Raw genomic sequence first — 24989 nt, 5'->3', positions numbered from 1 at the left:
GTCAGCCATATTGACGCAGCTGCAGGGATTTCTTCCCGTAACCGAGATTCTGTTTAGAATAGAGATTCTCAAACTTTCATTTCTTAAATCCCAGCTATCGTTTTATCAAAGGAGTTTGGGCTGATCATGTTAGAACAAACAAACCATTTAACCCAATAAAAAGTTATAGGCCAATCTGCACCTAGAATCTTAGTGCATTTGAGAAAAAAGGAACCAATCTGCACGTCTCTTGTTCCTCCACCTGTCCAATAGAAGAGTACAAAAGACATTATCCAATCAGCATCCTACCTTATGCTATCAGTAGGCATACGCAACAACAATGTAAAACACTAAGGTGTTTTTGTTGTTGTTGTTGTTAAAAGCAATATTTCCTCTATTTTTTTCTGTAATTGCATTTTACACCTTTCAAACCTATCTCTGGTAGTTTACAAAAAAAATCTGAGAGAATCTTAGCACAGAAATGTAGTGTAATTTTTCTTTAAAAGGTAAACTATTGCAGTGGAATCCCTTAAAAATCTCAACAGTCTGCATGCCAGTAATCCACTCCTGCGTTAAAAAAAAATATACAACTTATGGAAATGGCATGATGGCAGGCCAGCAACTTTTCAGCTACGTGTATGTCCAATAGCTATAACCATAGTAGAAGGTAGCATTGCAGTGGGATTTAGAAGGAGACTAGGTGGGACGGGGGCTTAGTCACTGGCTCATCCACAAATGAGACATATAACAAAATGCTTATAAACATATGTATATGAGCCTTTATTGGGTTAAGTGGTTGGTTTGTTTTAACATGATCAGCTGAAGCTTCTTTAATAGAATGATAGATGGGATTTAAGAAATGAAAAGCTGAGAATCTCTGTTCTAAGCAATATAGTATGAATAGGAAATCTCCAAAATCTCTGTTATGGGAAGAAATTGCTGCATCTGTGGGATTATGTTTGACTTCAAACTGGGTCCTGAGAGATGGAACGATAGGAAGCAAGAATAATTCTGCTAGGAAGTGGGAGAAATCTGCAAATAGCAAAGGCAATTGTACCTAGGTTTCAAACTGTTTTGTTAGAAGTAGAGAAGTGAAAACAATGGTTTGGTGGAAATAAAACTATTATTTATTTATCAAGCTGTTATTATTATTTACTTTCATTAGGACAAATTACAGCTCTCTTGTTTGGAAGCCTGTGGATTTCTGCTGTCTCATCAATCTCAGCTTTAGAATGTAAGTATAGTGGTTGTCACGGAGATGACATAATCATCATAATTACTTAACAGGCCTTATTCAAGTCACACATTTTATCTTATAAAGCGCACAGTTTCTGGATGGTCCCTCCTTCCCAAACTCAACTCATGCCACAAATTTGCTGAGGTTTAGGAGACCATATCTTCTTCACCTTTTGTAAAACTGTACAGACTACGCAGCGATTGGCCGTATTGTTTTGATCAATTGGCTTATGATTTTTGTGATGTGCTGTTTATTGGTTCTATTGTTGCATTGTGAATCCCCTTAGTCTTTCACAGGAGGGTGGGTATAAACATTTAGAAACAATTCATAAATTCCCAGTGCTATATAGATTCAAAGCTACCACAATACTACTGACTGGAGAGCAGGCTTACATTTGCTTTGCTTGCTGACCATTACATTAATTGACACCTTTATCCCAGATGTAATTAGCACTTTTCTGGTAGTGTACATCACCATAGAAAGGACAAAATATTTCTTTCTGTGTCCCCTGGCATTAGTCTTCTGGGGAGGTGGGGTCGTTGGCAGCGAACGCGGCCCCGTAGGTCACCCAAGGAAAAAGGAGGCGAGAAACATTTAATGCTTTTGGCAGTAAAACCCAGAGGCCCGTTCTCCACCTTGGGTGGAGTCATTTTTGCTCTCCTAAGCAGCAACACCCACAACAAACCTCACCCCCTTCCTTCCCCCTCCCACCCCACTTGGGGCGAGGCTAAGCCAGTGTTTAAAGCCTGCCAATGGGCAATCACTCTTAATACCTTCCCCGTTCGGGGAATGTCAATAGTGCTTTCCTGGACTCCGCCTGTTGTATCTAGAGGAAGGCGTGTTCGCATTGTCTTCCCCGCTTGCCCCAGGAAACATGATATCACACTTGAACAAAAGCGGGAAAGCTGTCAGATCTATTGAGATGGGTGTGACCTCCATACACACCTAAAGCAGGCAAGGCTGGCGGGTCAGCAGCTCTTTAGTATGCGAGAAATAAATATGCATCGCCTGACTTGCCAAGAGGATTTTAGTCCTGCAGAATTAGAATCCAGGACAGGGGTTACCCTAAGAAAGACAGGTAGTCCTCGATTTACAATATTTCATTTAGTGACTGTTCAAAACAGTACTGAAAAAAGCGACTCCTGACCATTTTTCACACACAAGACCATTGCAGCATCTCCACAGCCATGTGTTCAAAATTCAAACGCTTGGCAACTGGTTCATAATTATGACGGTCGCAGTGTTCCTTGGGTCATGAGATCACCTTTTGCGACCTTCTGACCAGCAAAGCCAGTGGGGAAGCCAGATTCACTTCACAACTTTGTTACAAACTTAATAACTGCAGTGATTCACTTAACAAAGGGAGTAAAATGGGGCAAAAACTCACTTAACAAATGTCTCATTTAGTGACATAAATTCTGGGCTCAAGTGTGGTTGCAAATCCACAATATCTACCTGTAAGACAAGTGGATAACGGACTAGCAAGGACAGGATTTCTTTTTTCATTTAATAACATAGGACAAGATGAATGTTCAATGTGGAAAAATAATTTTACGTGTATTCACCCTTCTTTTAAAGAAATCAGAATGGTGTGATATTTTGCATCCTTCCCCCTTCCTCCCCTCCTCCCTAATTTTGGAAGATACAGAAAGTTGAGGATAAACAATAATTAGTTCAAACTCAGATTTTTCACAGGACTTTCGTCTCCCTCTTCCTCTCTCCCTAAATTCCAGCACTTTGTGTTCTGTATACAAATTCTCAAAATTGTATTCCCTTTCTTTTGTACTTGTCTCTATTTATAAATATGATGGAACATACAGTAAAGATTGAATGCTATTTTCTGCGGGTTGATGGCAAGTCCTCCTTAAAAATGTTCACTTATGTTTTTATAATTAAAACTAACCAAGTACTCTATGGTCCCTATTTCTTTTTCTCAGTGTAGATTAACAACTAACCAGGAATTGTTTTAACTGATAGAAAAGACAGAGCTATTTAGATACTAGCTTTCCCTTCCCCTCTGCTAAGCCATCTGCTGCAATTTAAAGATGGCCAAGAAAATGCGGCATGCTTAAGCCTACAGATATTCGTGGAATTAAAGTAGTTAATTTTGTCTTGTGGAGATAATGGCACACACACAGTAAAAAAACACACCATAATATTGGAATATAAGATAAAGGTGATCAATATTTGCTGTCTGAATGACTGAATCATGTTTTAATTTCCCCAGATATAGACTGTTTAGTACTTTACTTATTTAATTTATGCTCCACTTTTTTTCAGGGGCTCCTAAAGTATCTCCAGAACAAATCCTAGAGTGAACTTAATTATAGACCCTAACAACTTGTAATGCTTTTTGCGCTTCCTTCCTAAGAATTTTTGAACGAAAACATTTAAAAAAAATATAGGTGCTTTTTAAAAAACAAACTAACCAGTGTAAATAGTACCGAAATGTTATACCTAAGATTTTGTGATACTTTGGACAAAGTGCTTTCTACTTTTTTTTCCCCATTTCATCTTTACAAACACCTTGAAAAATAGGTCCTTATTATTCGAATAGTATAAATGGAGGTGTAATGAGGAAACTGTCCAAAGACCTGAAGAATTTAAATCCATTGTCACCGACATAGTAGATATTTCGTATTTATTTAACTATGTGCTTTTTTCCCCTTCAATTCCTACCTTTTTTGTTGCAAAATTACTTTTTTTTTTTTTTTTAGGAAAATAAAAGCAGGTTGGCCAGAGATAAGCTATTGAATGAACAATACTTGGGATATAGCCACTAATTAAAGGCAGGAGAAGAAGAAAAATAAAACTTTTTCAAAACATGTGAATTTCACAATTAAAATAGGGAAATGATTCTAATTTGAGTTTAGTATGTTAGCATTAATTCTAATGCTAAGAAATGTTATACGGCTGCTGGCCAAATGTAAACAAAGGGAACTAACGTTGTCATTAAGCACTACTATGGAAGCATTCCCAGTAATGCATACTTGTGCAAGACTTGGTTTCCACAAAACTAAAGTACTGATGTGGTAATCAAAAGAGAGACAGCATCAAACCACTAATAGCACGAGGGTTTAAACTGTGCCCAGAAACAAGTGCAAACATTCCACATATTTGTCAGACAATTATTTGGTACAACGAATCTTACTAAAAGTCAATCTCAGCATCTGACTCGTACGTGCATCTCCAACGATCTCCTTTTAAATTACGTACGAAGTGCCAATTATCAAAGAACAGCATGGCTAGCGAAGAATATGCTTTACCGTAAGAGATCAAACTAAGGAAAGAGAGAATTAGAGCACGGCATTTATGCAAGGGTTTTGAGATCTTCGCTGGGAAGTTGCAAAGAACTACAACAAAAAAACAAAACAAAAAAACCACCACCCCGCCACTCTTACCTGAAAGCATAAAGCTGAATTCACAGAAAAGAAGCAGTGCTAAAAATGTCCACGCTTTTCCAAGTATATCCATCCAGTTTATACTTTAGTTCATGAACTACCAGAGGTCCTTTCAGTGGGATAAACCTCAGTCGTTGCCCTTTCTTTGCATCGCACGGCAAACTAGCTTTCCAGGGAGCAACAGATTCACTGAAATACTGGGGTGGACTAGAGCAAGCGCTTAGCTGTCTCAGCAATGGGAGTTTTAAGTTCCTTTTTCCTGTTTCCTCTCGTAGATTAGGATGGGAAAAGCAGGATCTTAAAGTCATTCTTCATCAGCAGGATTTCTGAGATTGTCTGAGCCCTCGTCTACTACATCTATAAAGCTTTGCTGTTCCTACAGGGGGGGAGGGAGGGAGGGAGGGAATGGGCCGTAAGCTCTCCCTCCCCAGGTCATGGCCAGTGCTGTCAGAAACAATAGAACATCCTCCAGGAGGGAGAATTATGAAAATAACAAACCCCCTCCACCTAGACATGGTATGTGAAAATGTGCTACCCCACCTCCTCTTCCATCTCACCATCTGCTAATTACTACCAGAGTTCCTGTTTAGAATACAAGTTTTTGAGTTCTTGATTTACCTGTAAGTACATAGCTAATCCTTGAACTTTCAGGAACACCCCCCCCCCCGTTCTACATCATCCTTCTTCAGGGGATGGAATCACCCTGGCCAAATTCTACAGAGAGTGAGAATCTACAGTTCTCAACAGCTCCATCCATCTCCTTGCATCCCTAAGGTTAGGGATGCAAGATGTTTAGAAACACCTAGGAGCCAGTGGTTTTCCACCAAACCGAAAGAAGAGATCCACATAACTTGCTAAGCCTCGTTTGTTTTTTTTAAAGTACAACATAATTATTGTGTTTTACAACATCGACACCAAACACTTTGCATTGTGCCATAGTGCAGGGTGAGAGCCCAGTCCAGGGTTGATATACTGCACTCAACTATGTTTGGACTATAGTTTATTGAACAAACTGTTGTGGTTCCATTCATCTGTGATACTAAATTACAAATCACCATGCATCATGCTGTGCCCAAACCCAAATGCAGATAGTCCTTGCCTTATGACCACAACTGAGCCCAAAATTTCTGTTGCTAAGTGAGACAGTTGCGCGGTGAGTTTCGCCCCGTTGGTAGGTTGTTAAGTGAATCACTGCAGTTGTTAAGTGAATTTGGCTCCCCCATTGACTTTGCATGCCAGAAGGTCGCAAAAGGGGATCACATGACCTTGGGAACACAATAACAGTCATAAGTATGAACCAGTTGGCAAGCATCTGAATTTTGATCCTGTGACCATGGGGATGCTGCAGAGGTTGTAAGTGTAAAACAGTCATAAATCACGGGCCATTGTAACTCTGAGAGATCACTAAATGAGCTGTTGTAAGTTTTACCGGTAAAACATTATAGAGAAGAGAATATACATAGCCCTGGATTGAACTTTGGAGTTCTTGGTGCTCTCTAAGCTTGTTTGTTTGCTTGCAGATACTTCACAAACCAATTAGGTAACATCATCAGTGCTGATAATGTTACCTAGTTGACTAATGAGCTGATGATATTGCCTAGTCGGGTAACAAAATGTCTGGTGGGCAAACAAACACACTCAGAGAGCACAAAGGACTCCACAAAACACATCATACCTAAATCAGTAGGCATTTATAGTTCTTTGGATGATAGGAGCTTATTACTTTTTTCAAGAATGAGAGGAACAAAGAAATGAAACAGCAGTCTTCTGCCTAATTGACCTGCATGTACATTTCACAGGAATCCAATGGGACTTGGGTAGATGTGCATATAATTCTGGTCTGATTCTGCTTCTCAAAGGTTGCAGTTGCAAAGCATATCATATGAGAAAGCTTGTAGCAAGACGTATATGAAAAATACATGGAAGTTGGTTTACTCATTGTGGAATGTATTGCACTCTTTGGCTTGTTTATTCATGCCAAAATAAATATCCTGACTTTCTAAGTAAAGGCCATCTTGAAGAAACATACAACACATTAAAATGAAATGAACATACAAAGCAATGAAAATATTACCAAACTGACAAAAATTATAGTTAATTAGGAAGTGTAGTTACTATAGAACAGGGGTGTCAAAATCAATTTCATTGAGGGCCGCATCAGCATTGCGGTTGCCCTCAAGGGACCGGGTGGGTATGGCCTGGGTGGGCGTGGCCTACTGGGTGGGTGTGGCCAGAGTGCGTATGGCCTACTGGGTGGGCGTGGCCAGCTCTACATCGTTCGCATCAAGGGTGCCTATGGGGGCCTGGGCAGGAGTGGGAGAGATCTGAGGGTCTCTGGCAGAAGGAGGGTCTCTGGGCCAGGGGCAAGGCAGTGGGGGCCATTCCCTCACTGTTTCCAGGATGGCTTCGCGGGCCACATGAAACCACTTCGTGGGCCGGATCCGGCCCCCGGGCCTTGTGTTTGACATGTCTGCTATAGAAGATCAATCAGTCTGTAGATAAACAAGCAAACAAAACCTTGTTGCTATGATTTGGTTTTTACAAGATGTTTAAAACAAAGCTGGATTCCATGGCTGATGCTCTTTGAAATTTAAAGCCCTTCCAAACTTTGCCCTAATCGTGGCTCCAACTAATCATCCTTTATGGACATCTTGATGATGCAGCCTTTCTTCCATTCTCCCTAGAGAAGTATAGAGGTGATCTTGAGGAAAGAATGCAAGGGTAGGTTACACAAGCATTCAGGCTAGTCTTGAAATAGAGAAGGAGATCAGAAAGAAAGTCAAGATTGACCTGCCTTGATTCTCCTATCACAATCAAGGCAGGTCAATCTTGAGTTTCTTTCTGATCTCCTCTTCTCTTTCGGAGGAGGGAGAGAACAGCTCTCTTAGGCTCTCAAGATTCGTTATTGCACCTTGCAGCAATAAACATGAGCTCCAGAAGTCCTTCTGTAGTCTGTTTCCTGAGCTGGCTTACCTTGAAGAGATGACATTTCTATTCTATTGCTGAGGCTGCCTAAACCAGCTTTTGCCTTTAATTATACGGTCTCACACAAATAGAAGGACCCCACTTGGTGGCCTTGTTACTGAACTAGATAAAGAACTCAGCTGTTGGGGACAGAACCAGTGATATTGGTCCTTTTGTGTTGATTCCTGAACCAGAGGAAATGCAAATTTAAATTGCTGTCTGGGTGAGTCTTCCGATGGAAATGGGTCACAGAACAAAAGAAGCTGGGCTCAGAAACAAAGTTGTCAAGAAGCTAAAAAGGAGAGGCTGATTTCTCAAATGATCTGGCCTTGTTATTTAAGTATAATACCTCATGATTGCTCAACGTGATTATCAATTCAATCAGAATAGGGCTGGAAGGGACCTTTGAAGTCTTCTAGTCCAACCCCCCCTGCTCAAGCAGGAGACCCTATATCAGGGGTCTTCAAACTTGGCCCTTTTATGACTCGTGGACTTCAACTCCCAGAATTCCTCAGCCAGCAAAGCTGGCTGAGGAATTCTGGGAGTTGAAGTCCACGAGTCATAAAAGGGCCAAGTTTGAAGACCCCTGCCCTATATTATTTCAGACAAGTGACTGTCCAGTGTTTCTTTAAAACCTCCAGTGATGAAACATCCACAACATCTGAAGACAAGCTTTCCACTGGTTAATTGTCCTCACTGTTAGGAAGTTTCTCCTTAATTCCAGGTTGCTTCTCTTCTTGATTTGTTTCCATCCATTGTTTCTTGTCCTGCCGTCTGGTGCTTTGGAAAATAAGTTGACACCCTCCTCTTTGTGGCAACCTCTCAGATGCTGAAATACTGCTATCATGTCCCCACTAGTCCTTCTTTTCCCTAGACTAGCCAAACCCAAATCCTGCAACCATTCTTCATATCTTTTTTGTCACCAGGCCTTTAATCATCTCAGTTGCTCTTCTTTACACATTTTCCCCAAAGTCTCAATATCTTTTTTTTGTAATGTGGTGACTAAAACTGGACGCAGTATTCCAGATGTGACCTTATTAAGGCTTTATGTAGCGGTACTAATACTTCATGTGATTTTGTTTCTATGCCTCTGTTTATAGAACCAAGGAGTGTATTAGCTTTTTTGGCTGCTGCCGCACCCTGCTGACTCATATTGAAGTGACTGTCCACTAGGACTCCAAGGTCCCTCTCACAATTACATAGTAAAATCATGTATTTATTTACTTACTTTATTTCTATGAGAAGTCATGAGCACTGAGTTGTTAACAGTCCTAAATATCACACAATAAAATTCAAAAAAAAAACACTCTCAAAACAATAAATCCACCCATAAAATAAACAGAATAACCACAGCATCAAAATTATACTCAAAAATGCAAAATACAAAACCATGAGTCCATTGCTGTAGATCCAATTCTTCTGTCACCCTTATTCCACCTTATTCCTCCAGGGGGAGGTCCTTCTCTGTGGGCGCCCCGGATTTATGGAATTGGTTGCCGGTTGAGCTCCGGATGGTGCCCGACCTTCGCTCCTTCCGGCGCGATCTGAAGACTTTTTTGTTCGAACAAGCCATCCTGGCCTGATGGGGGATGGGTTGGGATTTTATTGTTGTTGTAAATATATTTACCTATTGTTTTAGCTTGGGCATTTTGTTTAATTCTTTTTAACTTTTGTATCTTTGTACTTTTATATGTTTGCCCTGTTCACCGCCCTGAGTCCTTCGGGAGAAGGGCGGTATACAAATAAAATTATTATTATTATTATTATTATTATTATTATTATTATTATTATTATTATTATTATTATTATTATTATTATTATTATTATTATTATTATTTGCAGGTCATAACTGCCCCACCGAAACCTAAGAAGAAAAGAATGAACTGGATCTCTTAAGAGGGAATTCTAGAGCTATGGTGATGAGGATTGAAAATGGCCACTTCCAAGGTCCCATCAAATGCCATTTTCATATGGATGGGACCTGGAGCGCATTCATTCATAAAATATTCAACTCAATCTGATCAGACAGACAGATGAATGTAAGAGATGGTAGTTCTCTACAAAATTTGGTCCAGAGCCGTAAAAGTTTCTGAATTTTGAGGGTTGAAGTCCACGAGTCATAAAAGAGCCAAGGTTGCCTATCCCTTGTCTAGCCTCTTCTAAAAAATCTCCAGTGATGGAGATTCCACAATTTCTGGAGGCAAGCTGTTCCACTGGTTAATTGTCCTCACTGTCAGGAAGTTTCTCCTTAATTCCAAGTTGCTTCTCTCTTTGATCAGTTTCCAACCATTGTTTCTTGTCCTGCCCTCTGGTGCTTTGGAGAATAACGTGACCCCCCTCTTCTTGGTGGCAGCCCTTCAAATACTGGAACACTGCTATCATGTCTCCCCTATCATCATCATCTTCTTCTTCTTCTTCTTCTTCTTCTTCTTCTTCTTCTTCTTCTTCTTCTTCTTCTTCTTCTTCTTCTTCTTCTTCGTCTTCTTCGTCTTCTTCGTCTTCTTCGTCTTCTTCTTCCTTACATGCTTTTCAAGAGCAGTCCTTTGCAGAGCATATTTCATGACTGTGAACAGGAGTGCCTAACCTGGGAACAGCGAAACTAGTGCACCGGAGGTGCCTGGGCATAAACCTTCTTGGATACAGCTGCCACCTGCTCATTTAAACAGAAGCTGCGTGCCCACAAAGAACCTCACATTACATGCCATCTCTGAGTGCAATCCTGTTCAGAGTCAATGGTGGCCCTTCCCTGGAATTGTTTGGTCCACCATCCCAAGTTCTGCCATCCGGAAGGATTCATACTGAGTCTGTTCTTCTTCCCCATCTAGATCCTGACAATTTCCAGGCCCTGGGTAGTGCTTCTGCTGCAGTTCTTGTTTGGCCTTGGGCTGAGGTGGATAAGGTTCCTCAGTATGACTCTATGCCAGTGGATGGGTTGCTAGCAGTTTCTTGTAATTGTTTAAGAGAAATGGAGAGAATTGAAAGCCTTGACCTACATCAACGAACAGAAGTCACTTCCCTGTAGCAGAACTGATGGCAATCACTGTCTTAAGAAGAAGGAGAGTAAGTGAAGAATGCTGCCCCCCCCACACCATCTCATGGAATCCCCTGTATAAATTTGATAGGTAAATAAATAAATAAATGTTTAGTTGTACTGAATGCCTCTAAGACATCGAGAAAGACCAGCAAGGTTGCATTTCTTTGATTCTTCATTGGTCACGCTTGTGGATTTTGTCATTCACCATGAAAAAAAAAGTGAAGATAGGAGACAGATTTTAAATGATCCAAAATAGACTGAGAGAGGATGTTTTTGAGTAGGGGACTACACTTTTCAGAGCCTATGGGGCACTCACTGCTTAGTTGCTTAATGTTTCCAGAGGGAAAAATGATGTGCTATCCTTTGCTTCTTGGATAGTGGCCATATAAGATTGCTCCAGAATCTGGATCTGGCCATCTGCCATAAGATAAATTGCTCACATCTCTACTGCTCTCACTGTGGTTTTTCAGATCACAGGATGTTCTTTTATTTTTATTTTTAAAAAATTGGGTGGGGGGACAGGGATTTGGATTTCCAACAGGGCGCTTAGGGATGCCAATGTGTATATAGACAGGTCTTAGCATCAAGGGGCCTACAGGCTGCCTCCCTCACTAACATTTTTTAAACTATTTAAGTGTTTTAAACTAGAAGCTGAATGCTGCAAAGCCATACACCAATCTCCAGTTGTATCTCAATTTCCAAGCCTGTCTCTGAGATTCATTTCAATAAGGTTTCTTAGAAAATAAAAATAATGGATAGCTTTAGTTTAGTGCTTTCTTTGTTGATGTCCACCAGCCCAGAGAAAAGTAAACAAACAGAGGAGGTAATTTCATTGGGTAAGGGCTAGAGGTATGAGGCAATACCCAGTTAACCTTTTAGCTACAATGGAGCTGAAAAAAGTGACTTACAACTGATCCTTGCACTTATGCCCATTGCAGCATCCCCACGGACTGTCAAAGTTTGCACAGTCTTATTGCGTGAGATAACCCAGGAGTAAACACAGTAAACAGTGGCTTGTATTAAATGGTGGTTTATCGTACACTATCTACAACATCATACACCAGGAACAATATATACTGCTCAAAAAAATAAAGGAAACAAAAGATAAGACATCCTACTATTAAATACAGTACATTGTGTTGTTTAAGTGTTCCCTTTATTTTTTTGAGCAGTATACATACGTATGCTAATACAACAGGATCCAAGAAACCACAATTATTTTATTTATTTATTTATTTAAATTCCATTTATATCCCGCCCTTCTCCGAAGACTCAGGGCGGCTTACAAGCTTAGCAGTAGCCTTCATTCTATGTATATGCCTGCTTATTAGGGCTTTTTTGGGGGACCCCCAAGCGGCATTATTACAAAGTCAGCTTATTTCCCCCAGCAATCTGGGTCCTCATTTTACCTACCTCAGAAGGATGGAAGGCTGAGTCAACCTTGAGCCTGGTGGGATGCGAACCTGCACTAATTGCAGGCAGCTGGTGTTACTTAAGGAGGCATTAGCCCACTGCTCCACCAAGGCTCCAATTTTTTATTATTACATTTATATCCCGCCCTTCTCCGAAGACTCAGGCTCCAATTTCCTCCAATTACAGCAGGAAATGGAAGAAAGGAAGAAGAGATAACACATCAGCAGAGCCTCCCCTTTATACAAAGGCTCTTAAAGAGACACAGACCCTGCTGAGTCATTCCCATCAATACATCTTACACCTTATATTACATAAGCTGGTTAGCTGTTAAATCAATACCTTGACATGGACACATGATCAAAATTTGAGTGCTTGGCAACTGGCATGTATTTACAGTGGTTGCAGTGTCCCAGGATCATGTGATTGCCATTTTTGATGTTCCCAGCCAGTTTCCAACAAGCGAAGTCAATGGGGGAAAGTCAGATTCACTTAACAAATGTGTGATTCACTTAACAACTGCATTGAACCAATGCAATGGAACTTCTGACCCAAATTGTAGTGGAATATATATATATACAGGGCTTTTTTTCTCATAGAACGCTCAGAACAGCGTTCCAGCACCTTTTTTTCCCCCCAAAAAAGAAAAAAAAGCTCCCTCTATTGGCTTTAGGAGTAGGCAATCTTGGCTCTTTTTTATGACTCGTGGACCAACTCTCAGAAATCCTGAGCCAGCCACGCTGAGGGGAAAGAGAGAGGTTTCCAAGCTGAGCCATGCTGGCTCAGGAATTCTGGGAGTTGAAGTCCACTAGTCATAAAAGAGCCAAGGTTGCCTACCCTGCACTAGAGGAGGACATTAAAATTATTTACAAGGTTACTTCTTTAGGAACTAAACTTTTAGAATCTAAAACAGCTAATTTAAAAAAGCCAACAGGAAAGAACCTCACATTTTTCATCTGTTTCTGTCTTTTGGAAGGTAAAATTAGATAACAAAATAATCTATTTCCTATGTTAACATCTCTGCAATGAAATCAATAAGGGTAACAGGAAAGAAATGAGAAACATTTTTCTCAATGTAATATGTCTAATTTAGCTGATGCTAGAAAAAAATAGTATCTTTTGTACACTCTTGAAAACTATTTTAAATCTATAACCATCTATTACAACTAAACCACTTTAAATTAAACAATTCTTACTTTTACTGTTTGGACTGTTGTGTGTTTTGAAAAATAGATTATTTAGACTCTAGTTATGTTGCACTTCAGTCTTTAAATAATTAACCTAGTATATACATAACAATATATGATGTTTTCCATGGTGAGCTTAACATCAATAACAACATTTATTAAAAAGGCTAAAATAATTTCTGGTGGTATTATCTGTACATTAAAATTTTGTTTCGTCACAATCTTTCACTTTTCACATTCTGGACAAGCAGTGGTCATGTATCCTAGCAAAAGATGTTACATATGTGCATAAGTGTAGTCAGTAGCATATGCCTTTTTAAAAATATCAAACATGCAAAGAAACAAAAATAAGTCCAAAATATCTCTGTTACATCCAGAAATGCCAACTTTGCAACCAATATTTCTCATCCATAACTATGGCACCCTAAGGATACCTGCACACATGCAAATGCTTCTCTGGGATCAGTAACACAGCAGGGATTGCTTTTTCCTTCCAGTAACAGATTGCTGGGAAATACCAAACATGGCCTTGAGAATTCCAATGTTTGTTACAATTTTTTCTGGATGTGGTTGGAAAGAGGCTGTTTGGCACCGGAGACCACTGCCACGAGGAACACAGCTCTGGGTCGGGGTTCGGAGCAGCTCCGGGTGGGAGCTCAGCATGGGTCGTGGCATGGCAATTGCAGGGAGGGGAATATAAAGTGTTTGTTAAGTATTTTAGAATACCTTGCTAGGCCCCAAACACGGGACAAATCTTATTGCCTGTTTCAGCCTAACCTAAGGCCATCCACAAGCTGTAGTCACAACAGTGACAACTCATATTTGTGTAAATTTTTTGGATTGCTAACAAAGAATTAAAGGGAGACTAATATGGCCATTTCAAACTCATTTGTTCTCATCAGTCAGCCATACCCTTCTGAGATTTGAACCTGGAGCCGATTGCACATTAGGCAATTGTTCTAACCTCTAGGCCACAGGCTCTTTCTCGCTTTTTGTTAGCTGAGAGGCAAGGGAGATATGTGTTAAATATTCATTTACACAAATATGAGTTGTCACTGTTGTGACTACAGCTTGTGGATGGCCTTAGGTTAGGCTGAAACAGGGAATAATATTTGTCTCGTGTTTGGGGCCTAGCAAGGTATTCTAAAATACTTAACAAACACTTAACACATATCTGCCTTGCCTCTCAGCTAACAAAAAGCGAGAAAGAGCCTGTGGCCTAGAGGTTAGAACAATTGCCTAATGTGCAATTGGCCCAGGTTCAAATCTCAGAAGGGTATGGCTGACTGATGAGAACAAATGAGTTTGAAATGGCTATATATATATGAGCTTGGTTGTTTTCTTGCAGATATTTCATTACTCAAACTAGGTAACATCTTCAGGGTTTGCTCTGTTTATGTTCTTGTAACTTGCCCTGTCATTGTTGGTGGGAGTGGTCTTGAAAGTTCTTTGGTTGGGCTGTTTAGTGTTAGCTTGTTTGGCAGTTCCTTGATTGGGATATTGTTTACTTCTTGACTGTTGGTCTGATGTTAACCTTGGAATTAATCTATGTTCTTCTGGGTGTTGCTTGCTGGTAGGGAGGTATTTTGGTCTTTTTGTTCCCTTTTTGGCTTGTTCTCTCTTTTGCATAGAATATACAGTAGATATTGTTTATGTCTCTATTGATGGCTAATTTGTCAGAGTTCCAGGCTTCCAGAAATTCTCTAGTGTTTTTGGACTTGGCTTGGTCTAGGTGGGTCACAGTTCCCCAGCTGAAACTATGGTTAAGTCTGTCTATATGTTGTGCAATTAAAGAGTTTTCATCATGTCTTCTGACTGCTAGTTGATGTTCATGGATTCGTTCTGCCAGTCACCGGCCTGCCTGTCCTACATAGTGGCTGTTGCAGTCATTACATTGTGTGTTGTAGATAACTCCTGATTTTTCTTCTGGGGCTGCTGGGACTTTTGGCTTATTCATCCAAGATTAACATTGGACCAACAATCAAGAAGTAAACAAAAACCCAATCAAGGAACTGCCAGACAAACTAATAATAAACAGTCCAACCAAAGAACCTTCAAGACTGATCAAAGATCACCCCATAAACACTGACAGGGCAAGCCACTAGAATATAAACTCAGAGCAAATTCCACTCCTTACTAGCACTGATGATATTACCCAGTTTGGGTAATGAAACACCTGCAAGAAACAACCATGTTCAGAGAACACCAAAGACACCTCATTTCAACCTACAAATATTCTCCTTTAGAGAACAATATGTTGAACCAGACATTAGGCAAGCAGTTCTTTGGAAGCTGTACATTAGAACAATGTATTTTATGTGTGGTCAGAACCCAAATGTTACAAACAATACAGCCTTTTATCTGGATCTGACTGGGGCAAACTGTAAGGTGTAGTAGAGAGATATAAAGAGATGACATATAAAAACACGACTTTATTTTAGTTCTGCCTTTATTTTGTTACGTATGGTCTGGTTAGCCAGCAAAGTGGTTGCATGAGATTAAGTGATGTTTCGTCTCCTGCATACTTGGTGTTAGACATTTATGTTATATGTTTAGGTTGTATATTTATCTTATTTATGTTTGATTGTTTTGAGACTGTTAGGGAATTTTTAAGTGTTCTTAAGTTGTATGCCAGGGTTAAGCTAAATAAATAAAATTATTCTCATATATATTTTGTATTCTTATATGGCCTCATAGGTGCTCAATAAAGCATTTGTATTATCAGCAAGTAAATACGAAAGAAAGCAGTAGTAGCGCCACATATAAATCAGTTATAATTTACAAGTGTATTATTGACCTTCAGTGGATTTCACTCAGCAAATAATATTCTCTGTGAGAAGAATTTTTCACTATCAGAAAAGGACAGATCAATCTATCTTTGGACTAATCCATTTTATCTTCATTTTTTCATCTTTGGGTGAAATAAATAATTCTGTGAGTGAATCCATCCCATTTAAAACAACATCCTGGTCCCATCATAGGAAGTAACTTGTGAATCTGCACTGATGAAAAGAACTGGGAATCTACAAGGCCAGATGTGGTGCTTGAAATTCATGGGATAGTTTTAAAAATAGCAATATAGAAAATTGACATGGATTTGTGATCTATTTGCTTCAGGACATCTACACTCACCATAATTAAGAGCATCCAAGAGGTTAATCTCTGCTCATTTCCTTCTAGTTCTATCTGTTCTGAAATGTTAAAAGAAGCTCAGTTTGGTTCAGCATTGTGCATATCCTGCTTTGGAAACAGCAAAGAATGCCAAAAATCATAGGAGAACAAAAGGAAAGGTTTTGTTTTTTTTTTAAAAAATGCTTAGCACTAATGTTGCAGGACAAGATTCTCCAGGCATCACAATAGCAAGCAAACCATTCTCTGAGTTTTTCCAATATAAAAATTGACAGTTTATAAGGTAGTGTTCATGACTGTACTTAGCCCAGGAGCTAAGAGACAAAAAGAAAAGGAAGGCTAAAACAATAATTAGACATAGGCCAAATCACCCACAAACACACATTCTCCAGTAACAACCTTACCAAACTTCCTTTAATATGGCATCCTCTACTGTTGATATGTACTGTAGTCTACAATTCCCATTAACTATGCGGGCTGGTGGAGCGTAGAAAATGTGGTCTAGCATATTTGACATGCATCTTGCAAATTGCTTCCGAGGTTTGCTCAAATAGCATGCCAAAGATTCACACTAACACCCTTTTTTTCATGGCACATTTTAGGGACCCAAAAGAGAAGAGAGCAGTCCCTATTTCAGAGCATGGAGATTGAAACAGGTGCCAAAACCTTTTTCATTCTAGTTCAATTACATCCAGGATTTGACTAGCAGCATGGGTTGCAGCAACTAAGAATACCACGTAACAACATTTACAATTCTACTAGTGTTTTCTGGCTGAATTGCCATTTAAAAATAAAAATCCAGCTAAAGCAGGGGTTTCAAGCTTGCAATGTCACATGATGTGTCGCGATGTTTCATGATTTTTTTCCCATTGCCGGCAATGGGGTGGGCGTGGTTTCAGCATGATGCATCCGGCCCGCGGGATGCCGGATGATATAAAGAGAGCTTCATTTTCACTCATTTTAGTTCTCTAGTTCATTTGGCACCTACAGATGCTAGGTTACCATAAATACCTGTAAGTTCCTGCTTTATCTGTCTTCTCAGGAAAGCATGACTCTTGAAATAAGCATTATTTCAAGTGGAAATAATTTTACTGAGAGAAAGTGATTGCAGAGAAGCAAGGCAGAATCTGAAGTTCCTGCGCAAATTGTGAAGCTAATTTCTCCTTGTTCAAACCCATCCCAATGACCCAGTCCATCAAGAGCCAATCCGCTGGCTTGAAGGTGTTTTGAGAACTCCAAGGCGAGAACGTGATAACGTCGTCTTCTTGGCACCGCGACCTTGGTAACAGGCTGAAACTGGTCAGAAAGGAGTTCATCCAGATGCTTCTGATGGCTCATTCCCCCCTCCCTATTTCCCATACAGATACATCAAAGCTAAAGCAGCAAATTCTCAAATCCCCAAGAAACAGTCCCCCTGCAAATACCTGTATAAGGTGTCAATAGAGAGACAAATTGATTTATTATTTATTTATTTTATTACATTTATATACCGCCCTTTCCCGAAGGACTCAGGGCGGTTTACAGGGTGATTAAAAACAAAAATACAAAAGTTAAAAACAATTAAAAAATTATATCCGTCCCTGAACAAATAAAACCCCAGTTAAAATTAAAATTAAAATTAAAATTCTCAGCCTGGGCCAGAGAGCTCAAAGAGCCAGGTCTTCAGGTCCCGGCGGAATGAACGGAGGTCGGGGGCAGTCCTAAGCTCCACTGGCAGCTGGTTCCAAAGGGCAGGCACACCCACTGAGAAGGCCCTATCCCTGGGTGTCGTCCGCCGGCAATCTCTTACCGGTGGCACCCTGAGAAGACCCTCCCTGTGGGAGCGCACTGGACGAAGGGAGCTTGATGCCGGCAGCAGGTGTTCCCTCAGATGAGCATGGGTGTGTCATTATTTTGAAATTTGGGTCACGTATACTAGTATGATTGTTTTTTTTTAGCAACTTTCTTCATTGTTCAGGCTGGTGGGGGTTGCCAGAAGTTACAGTTAGCAACATTAGGTGGACCACAAGTTATTCAACCCTACAGGTTGAAGAGTAGGATTGGTCAGAATTTCAGAGGGACATCATCCTTTAGGGCAGGGGTCTCCAACCTCGGGTCTGTGGACCAGTAGCGGTCCGCACAAACAAGCAAAGCCCCATCCATGGGATGCAGGCAGCATACAAAACCACACCCCCTCCAGTCCGCGGAAAAAACTCTCTCCATGGAACCAGTCCCTGGTGCCCAAAATGTTGGGGACCTCTGCTTTAGGGCACTCTATGTCTGGCTGAAAGTAAGCTAGAGATATGAAAAATATTGTGACCCATTTCTGGAACATATCAGAAGTTCCTTTCTTCCCCTGGAGCTCTCCACCAAGTGATTGGGGGATGGGGCGGGGTGTCCATTCCATAAATGAACCTTCAAGAACAAGAAGTGGGTGGTAAGTGTTCCAGACATGGCCCTGCTTTGAATTGTTGACCTGATAAACCTTCCAAGGCCATTTCAGGAATGAAATATTTAGGTTTGCAGACAGCTAAGGGTGAAAATATAGCTTGTCTGAACACTTGTGACAAGTTATGGTTTAACCTGAGGACCTGCTTCACATAACACATTCATTTAATAGCTAGATTTCTGCAACTTCATAAGCTACCCAAGTTTTTTTGAAACCCATTTGGCCCAGCCTAACATGAGCCCAGTCATTACACATCAATGTGATGTCCAGAGAAGAAAGAAAAAAGGAAAGCAGACATGATATATAATTATGGTAGATGTTTAGAAAAGTCAGACTCCAAGGTGTCATATAAACATGTCATGTTTCACATATGTTACCAAGTGTCTGAAATAGAAGTAATTGAATAAACCCCAATCAGCTGTGTAGCACCTAAAAATTATCAGCCAGATAAAAGGACAGCTTAGACAAATGCAGGATTTCAGCCATTGTCTGAGCATCCTTTCAAGTAAAAAGATTGTTGAACATTCCATATTGATCGTCCAGCTCTCCCCAGCATGCCATGGAGCTCAATTCTTAATGGCTTGCCACAGGACATGGTATGTCAAACCAATCAAAGGAATTTCATGGAAGTAATCTCTATCAGGGGTCCCCAATCCCCAGGCTACGGACCAGTACCGGTCCATGGCCTGTTAGGAACCAGGCCAGACACCTGAAGGTGAGTGAGCAAAGCTTCATCTGTATTTGCAGTCGCTCCCAAGTACTAGCATCACCACCTCAGTTCCACCTCAGATTATCAGACATTAAATTTCCATAGGAGTGTGAACCCTACTGTAAATTGTGTATGTGAGGGATCTAGGTTGTGTGCTCCTCCTCCCCACCCTAGTCTGTGGAAAAATTATCTTGCACAAAACTGGTCCCTGGTATCGTGTCGTGTCATATCACATCACATCACATCATATCAATCTATCATCTATCATTTCTCTCTTTCTCTATCATCTCTATCATCTTTATCTATATATTTATCTATCTGTCTGTCTATCTAATCTATCATCTTGTAATTTATTAAATTGGGCTATTGTATTTAATATTTTTTAATTTTTATATATTGTATTTTATTGTATTGCCCTGTACACCGCCCTGAGTCCTTCGGGAGAAGGGCGGTATAAAAATTAAATTAAATAAAAATAAATCTATCATTTCTCTCTCTCTAATCTAATCTAATCTAATCTAATCTAATCTAATCTAATCCAATGTAATTAATCTAATCTAATCTAATCTAACCTAACCTAACCTAATTTAATCTAATCCATTTTTGTAGGGTGAAAGAAATCATGGTTTAGAAATCAGAGAGGATAGATTTGCAATTTTGCCAAGCCCAAAGAAGAAACTACCCTATGGTTTAGCAGTGTATATCACACTGCACACATGATGGTGTGCTATGGCTCTATAGAATGGAAAAGGGTACCATTAAGTATTAGGTTTTATTAAGTCAATGGAAGTCTTTCAATAAAACAGGTGAAACCTTGAGTTTCCAAGAACTCTTCATCAAACAAGTTGTTTAAAAACCCAGGCAAAAGCGATCTTTTTTTAAAAAAAAAAAGAAATCTAGGCAATTATTTTATATTTCAGACTATTATTTCATCAACTGTCAATCCAGGCAGGACATTGCTTAATTTTAGGAAAATGCTCCAGGAACTTTCAAGGTTGGAATTTGAACTCAGTTCCGTAAATCATCAAAACAATAATACAATCCTATGCAAGTCTGTTCAAAAGTATGCAACTGCAGGTCAGTGTGTAAAGGATTGCAGTCTTGGCCTTCCTTCCTAATCCATTCTTCCTCCATGGTTGATTCCGCTTCTTTAGTACAAAAATAAGAACTGTTTAGATTGGAGATGGTTCATTTCTGCTCTCCTGGCATTTTAATGAAAGTCTCAGTGTTGTGCTTGATGGAATGGCTATCTTTGTACGCCGTTTGCTTTTTGATACAAAAAGTTCTTATTCCATGTCCAATTTGCCATTCAAAATATCGCCCTATGGTTTATTTCTAGGAAAAGTTAATTTGGAAGGAGCACAAGTTCCATAATTTCCTTTGCAGACATATATTTCCGGTAACATATCAGTGATGGCAGTAACTGTCTTATACACCTATTAAAATATTTCAAGATCTGTACTGCATAAAAATCCTAGAATACTGCAGATTCTTAACTTCTATCAGTCAAGAGTGATGCGCCTTTCTTAGAAGTTAGATTTTCAAAATGATGCAGTAGGTGTAGAAACATCACAACAACTAAGTTTCCAAAGTCACGTTTGAACTGAGGATGGATTGCTGTTCCAAACATTGAAGACAAATACCTCATGCAACTTCCACAGAGCTGGGAAATTATCCACCAATTAGCATACTTGTAACTAACCAATAGGCAACATCATTACATCGATTGGCCTATTCAGCTACATCTTTCTACGCAGGAAAAAAAGGTAAGAGTTTCCCAAGTACAGTACAACTTTGTTGCTCATAAGGCAGCCAAAATCTGGTCACTAAGGAAGACTGCCTCGCTTCTGAGTATTACTTGGAGTTAGATGGACCGTGGTCTGATCCATCATGGCCATTTAGATGCTCTTAAGTTACAAATGAGGTAATTAGGCAGTAACTATAAGAGGATTCATATGAATCCAGATTTCACCCTCATCCAGCAAGGTGCCAATGCCAAATAAATCATTAGGTGAGACATTACAGATCCTGCGAGATACTCAGTACAATATTACAGATCCCATTAATCATTCAAAAAAGGGCATTGGTCCCTGTGCAAAATTAATTGGCAAAAACATGTGGCAGATAATAGGCAGCCTAGCCTAAATCTCATTTTAAAAGCAGAGTTAGATAGTAACTGCATACAAAATTATTGATTTTATGATTAAATGTATAACAGGGGGTATACCAGGAGGTTGGACTAGATGACCTCCAAGGTCCCTTCCAACTTCTTCTTCTTCTTCTTCTTCTTCTTCTTCTTCTTCTTCTTCTTATTATTATTATTATTATTATTATTATTATTATTATTATTATTATTATTATTATTATTAACTTTTGATACACAAAACTGCCATTTTGTGTAATCCCTAGCATATTGGATTATTGCTTTTACTGCTTGATTAGCATCTTGTATCAAGTTACCATAAACCAAGCCACTAGAAAAACCTGCTTCTGATTCAAAGGATCAGTAGAAAGACATAACATAACCATACATAGCTCACGCAAGTGGTAATTCTCTAATAGTGATACCTCTCTAATTCTCCCTGGAGCTGTTGTGCTAGAATTGGAGTGGTGCAAAACACTTGATTTTCCAGGTTTGGTCACTGTAGTATTATTTCATACAGCTGTCTCTTTTGTACTACAACCTAGGCCAGCGATGGCGAACCTTTTAGAGACCGTCTACCCAAACTGCAACCCAAATCCCTCTTATGTATTGTCGGGTGCCGGGTGGGTGTGGCCTATTGGCTGGGCGTGGCCCATTGGGTGGGTGTGGCCCATTGGGTGGGTGTGGCTGCAGTGGTAACGGCAGACCAGGTGGGACTAAAAAGTTCAATCAATCAATTCCAACTGTGCAAATCTTTTTTTTTTCCACGAGAAGTTGAAATTTATTGATTGAACCTTTTTTTTTTTGCACACGGCGGCAGAGGCCTAAAACAAAAAGATTTTATAAAAGCCAGCTGAAGGCCTAGGACTGGGGCGACGGCACGTGTGCCCACAGAGAGGGCTCTGCGTGCCACCTGTGACACGCCTCCCATAGGTTCACCACCACGGACCCAGGCCTTCTTAAAAAAAAAGCAAACTGAAGAATACATTCAGCTTGTGAGGCAGAAAATATTTGTAGTATTAAGTATCAAAGCAGCGGGATACAGATTCAAAAAGGATTCTTGAGATACAGTATCTATAGGTAAGAAATAAGTCTCGCAGAGAGAAAACCAGGGTTTGTATTTCTAGAATCAAGATTTCCTTACTGTAGCTATCCCGCGAAGTAGAGACGCAAGGTTGGGGGAACTTTCCCATGCTGTTTTGCGAAATCAGTGCCATGTTGCCACTGACCCCATGTGAAGAGCACAATGAAATTTCATTTGGCGTGTTTACTCAGAGAGCGACTTCTGTCCACCGTTCATCAAAATATGTTATTGTAGCCTGGGGGATTTCAATGGATAAACCGAGTGACTGACAAAAAGACTCCTGTGAAATTATTGGAGACCAACTTTATCTTAATAAAAAAAGAGAGAGAGTCTCACTGGAATAACTGAAAGCTCTCCCCAAAAGGAAGGAAGAGATATTAGTGGGAATTTCCCCTAGATAATAGCCTTGGGTCTATAGAAATCCTGTTTTGTCTTAGCTAGATGTTACGATATGAAGCAGATTTATTGAGCTGAAGCAGGAAATTGACAATTCTGCAAGGGTACTCCTGAATTTCCATTTTAATAAACAGTACCTTTTTTGTTTTCCGTTCGGATGGATCAAAAATGAAGCCAGATGCTAGCAAATGCATGGAGCTAAGACCAAGCTTTTATAAAGTTGTGCAGAATAACAAATCTAGCCCCTTTAAGAGTTTCCCAAAACTGTGAGTGTGCTCTCCTGTTCTGCATCTTACCCATATGATTTTTGGCTATCAGCAAATGCACAATGTCAGACATGTAGTGCTGTTGTGTTCCATTATTCTAAAATGAAAGAAAACTCTCCTCCAGGCAAAGCTGAAAACCTGGTCTCTTTTGAAGCGTATCTGTAATCATGAGAACAGATTAAATTAACTAGTTATATAAGCGTGGTATAAATCCAAGAGGGTTCAGATCCTGGAGAATTAACCTCATTTTCTGATGACATGAGCTGAGAGCTCCTCAACACAGTTTAAAGGCTGAGAGCTCCTCAACACATTCCTGGCTGTATCTGAACATGCACCAGCCATTTCTAAGATCACATCTTCATGATGTAGTCTTCATTTCATCTTCAGCCCATAGTTAAGTTTACCTACTGTAGCTATCCAGCTCTTAGCTGAGTCTACCTAACTATCCAATATGATGTTAATGTGTTGTTTTCCATCTTCCCCAGTAGTAGTGGCTGAAGCAGGAGAATCTACTCACTGCTATTTGTTAATAGTACCCTCAAATTCCTACCTTTGAGACACAGAATGAAAGAAAGCAGAAGGAAGAGCAAGAGAAAGGTGAAAGCACACACACACACACACACAACACACCCACCCACCCATGATATATATAGGTGATAGAACCAGCAACAGAGCCAACTCGTCAAAAACAGATCTGATAGTAAAGCTAGCAAGGTGGCACTAGTGATGGAGCCAGTGATAGAGCTGGAATGATGGAGCTGTGATGGACCTGCACTAGAGCCAATTATAGGGCTGTAACAATAGTTGCTGATGGAATTGGTGATTCAAATCTTGGAGCTGATGATGGAGACCAGTAATTGAGACGGTGGCACTGATGATGGAGCTAGTGTTAGAATAGTAGAGCTAACAACAGAGAGTGATGGCAGTAGAGCAGGTGATGGTGGATAGAATGAGCAATGAAGCAAAAGAAGATAAAACGACCCTGCAATGTGAAACAGGAAGAGTGATCATCTGTCCAATGGACACCATGCATAATTCTAATTCATAGGGCAAGTGGGGACTTCCTGGTAAGGCAGGAGAGGAAAACAGCTGGTTAAATTTGCCAGTCAAAACACATCTCTTCGCTCAGTGCAAACCATGTTCAGGGGAGCTGGCAGGATATCCATCAACCACTTTGTTTAACTTGTTCCATATTAAAGCTGTCAGGAAAGGATCTCCTACTAGCCTTTTTCAGAGGCAGAATAAAAATCAGCTGTTGGGACAGAGGAAATAGTGCCAGTTTACTTAGGGTTTCTGCAAATCTCTGGTAAAGATTCTTCTATCTATCATCTATCTATCTATCTATCTATCTATCTATCTATCTATCTATCTATCTATCTATCATCTATCATTTCTCTCTCTATCATCTAACTCTATCAATCTGTCTGTCTGTCTGTCCGTCCATCCATCCATCCACCCATCTAGACATGTGACTGGTTAAAAAATTGTCTTAATCTGCCAAAAATAGAGGCAAAGCTTGACAAACCAACTTTCTCAATCCATATTCCAGATTTATACAATCTATCAAGTCTACTGCAAGCCAGTTTCGGGCTAGTATAAGTATGAAATCATGTAGTGTCATG

General features: G+C 40.0%; 1 protein-coding gene across 1 annotated transcript in view; it reads right to left on the bottom strand.

Annotated features, from left to right (window-relative positions):
* TEK (TEK receptor tyrosine kinase) overlaps positions 1 to 4690 on the bottom strand; it is a gene marked incomplete at its 5' end in the record, with an annotated part of 58137 nt that extends 53447 nt beyond the window's left edge. The window contains one exon of the mRNA XM_081316934.1: positions 4618 to 4690. Within this exon, the coding sequence (XP_081173060.1) occupies positions 4618 to 4690 (73 nt within the window). The remainder of the gene's footprint in view (positions 1 to 4617) is intronic.
* Between the last annotated feature and the right edge of the window lie 20299 nt (positions 4691 to 24989).

This window comes from Vipera berus (assembly GCF_964194415.1).
Source record: "Vipera berus genome assembly, chromosome: 2".
NCBI lineage: Eukaryota > Metazoa > Chordata > Lepidosauria > Squamata > Viperidae > Vipera > Vipera berus.
This window is presented reverse-complemented; position numbering and strand designations above follow the sequence as displayed.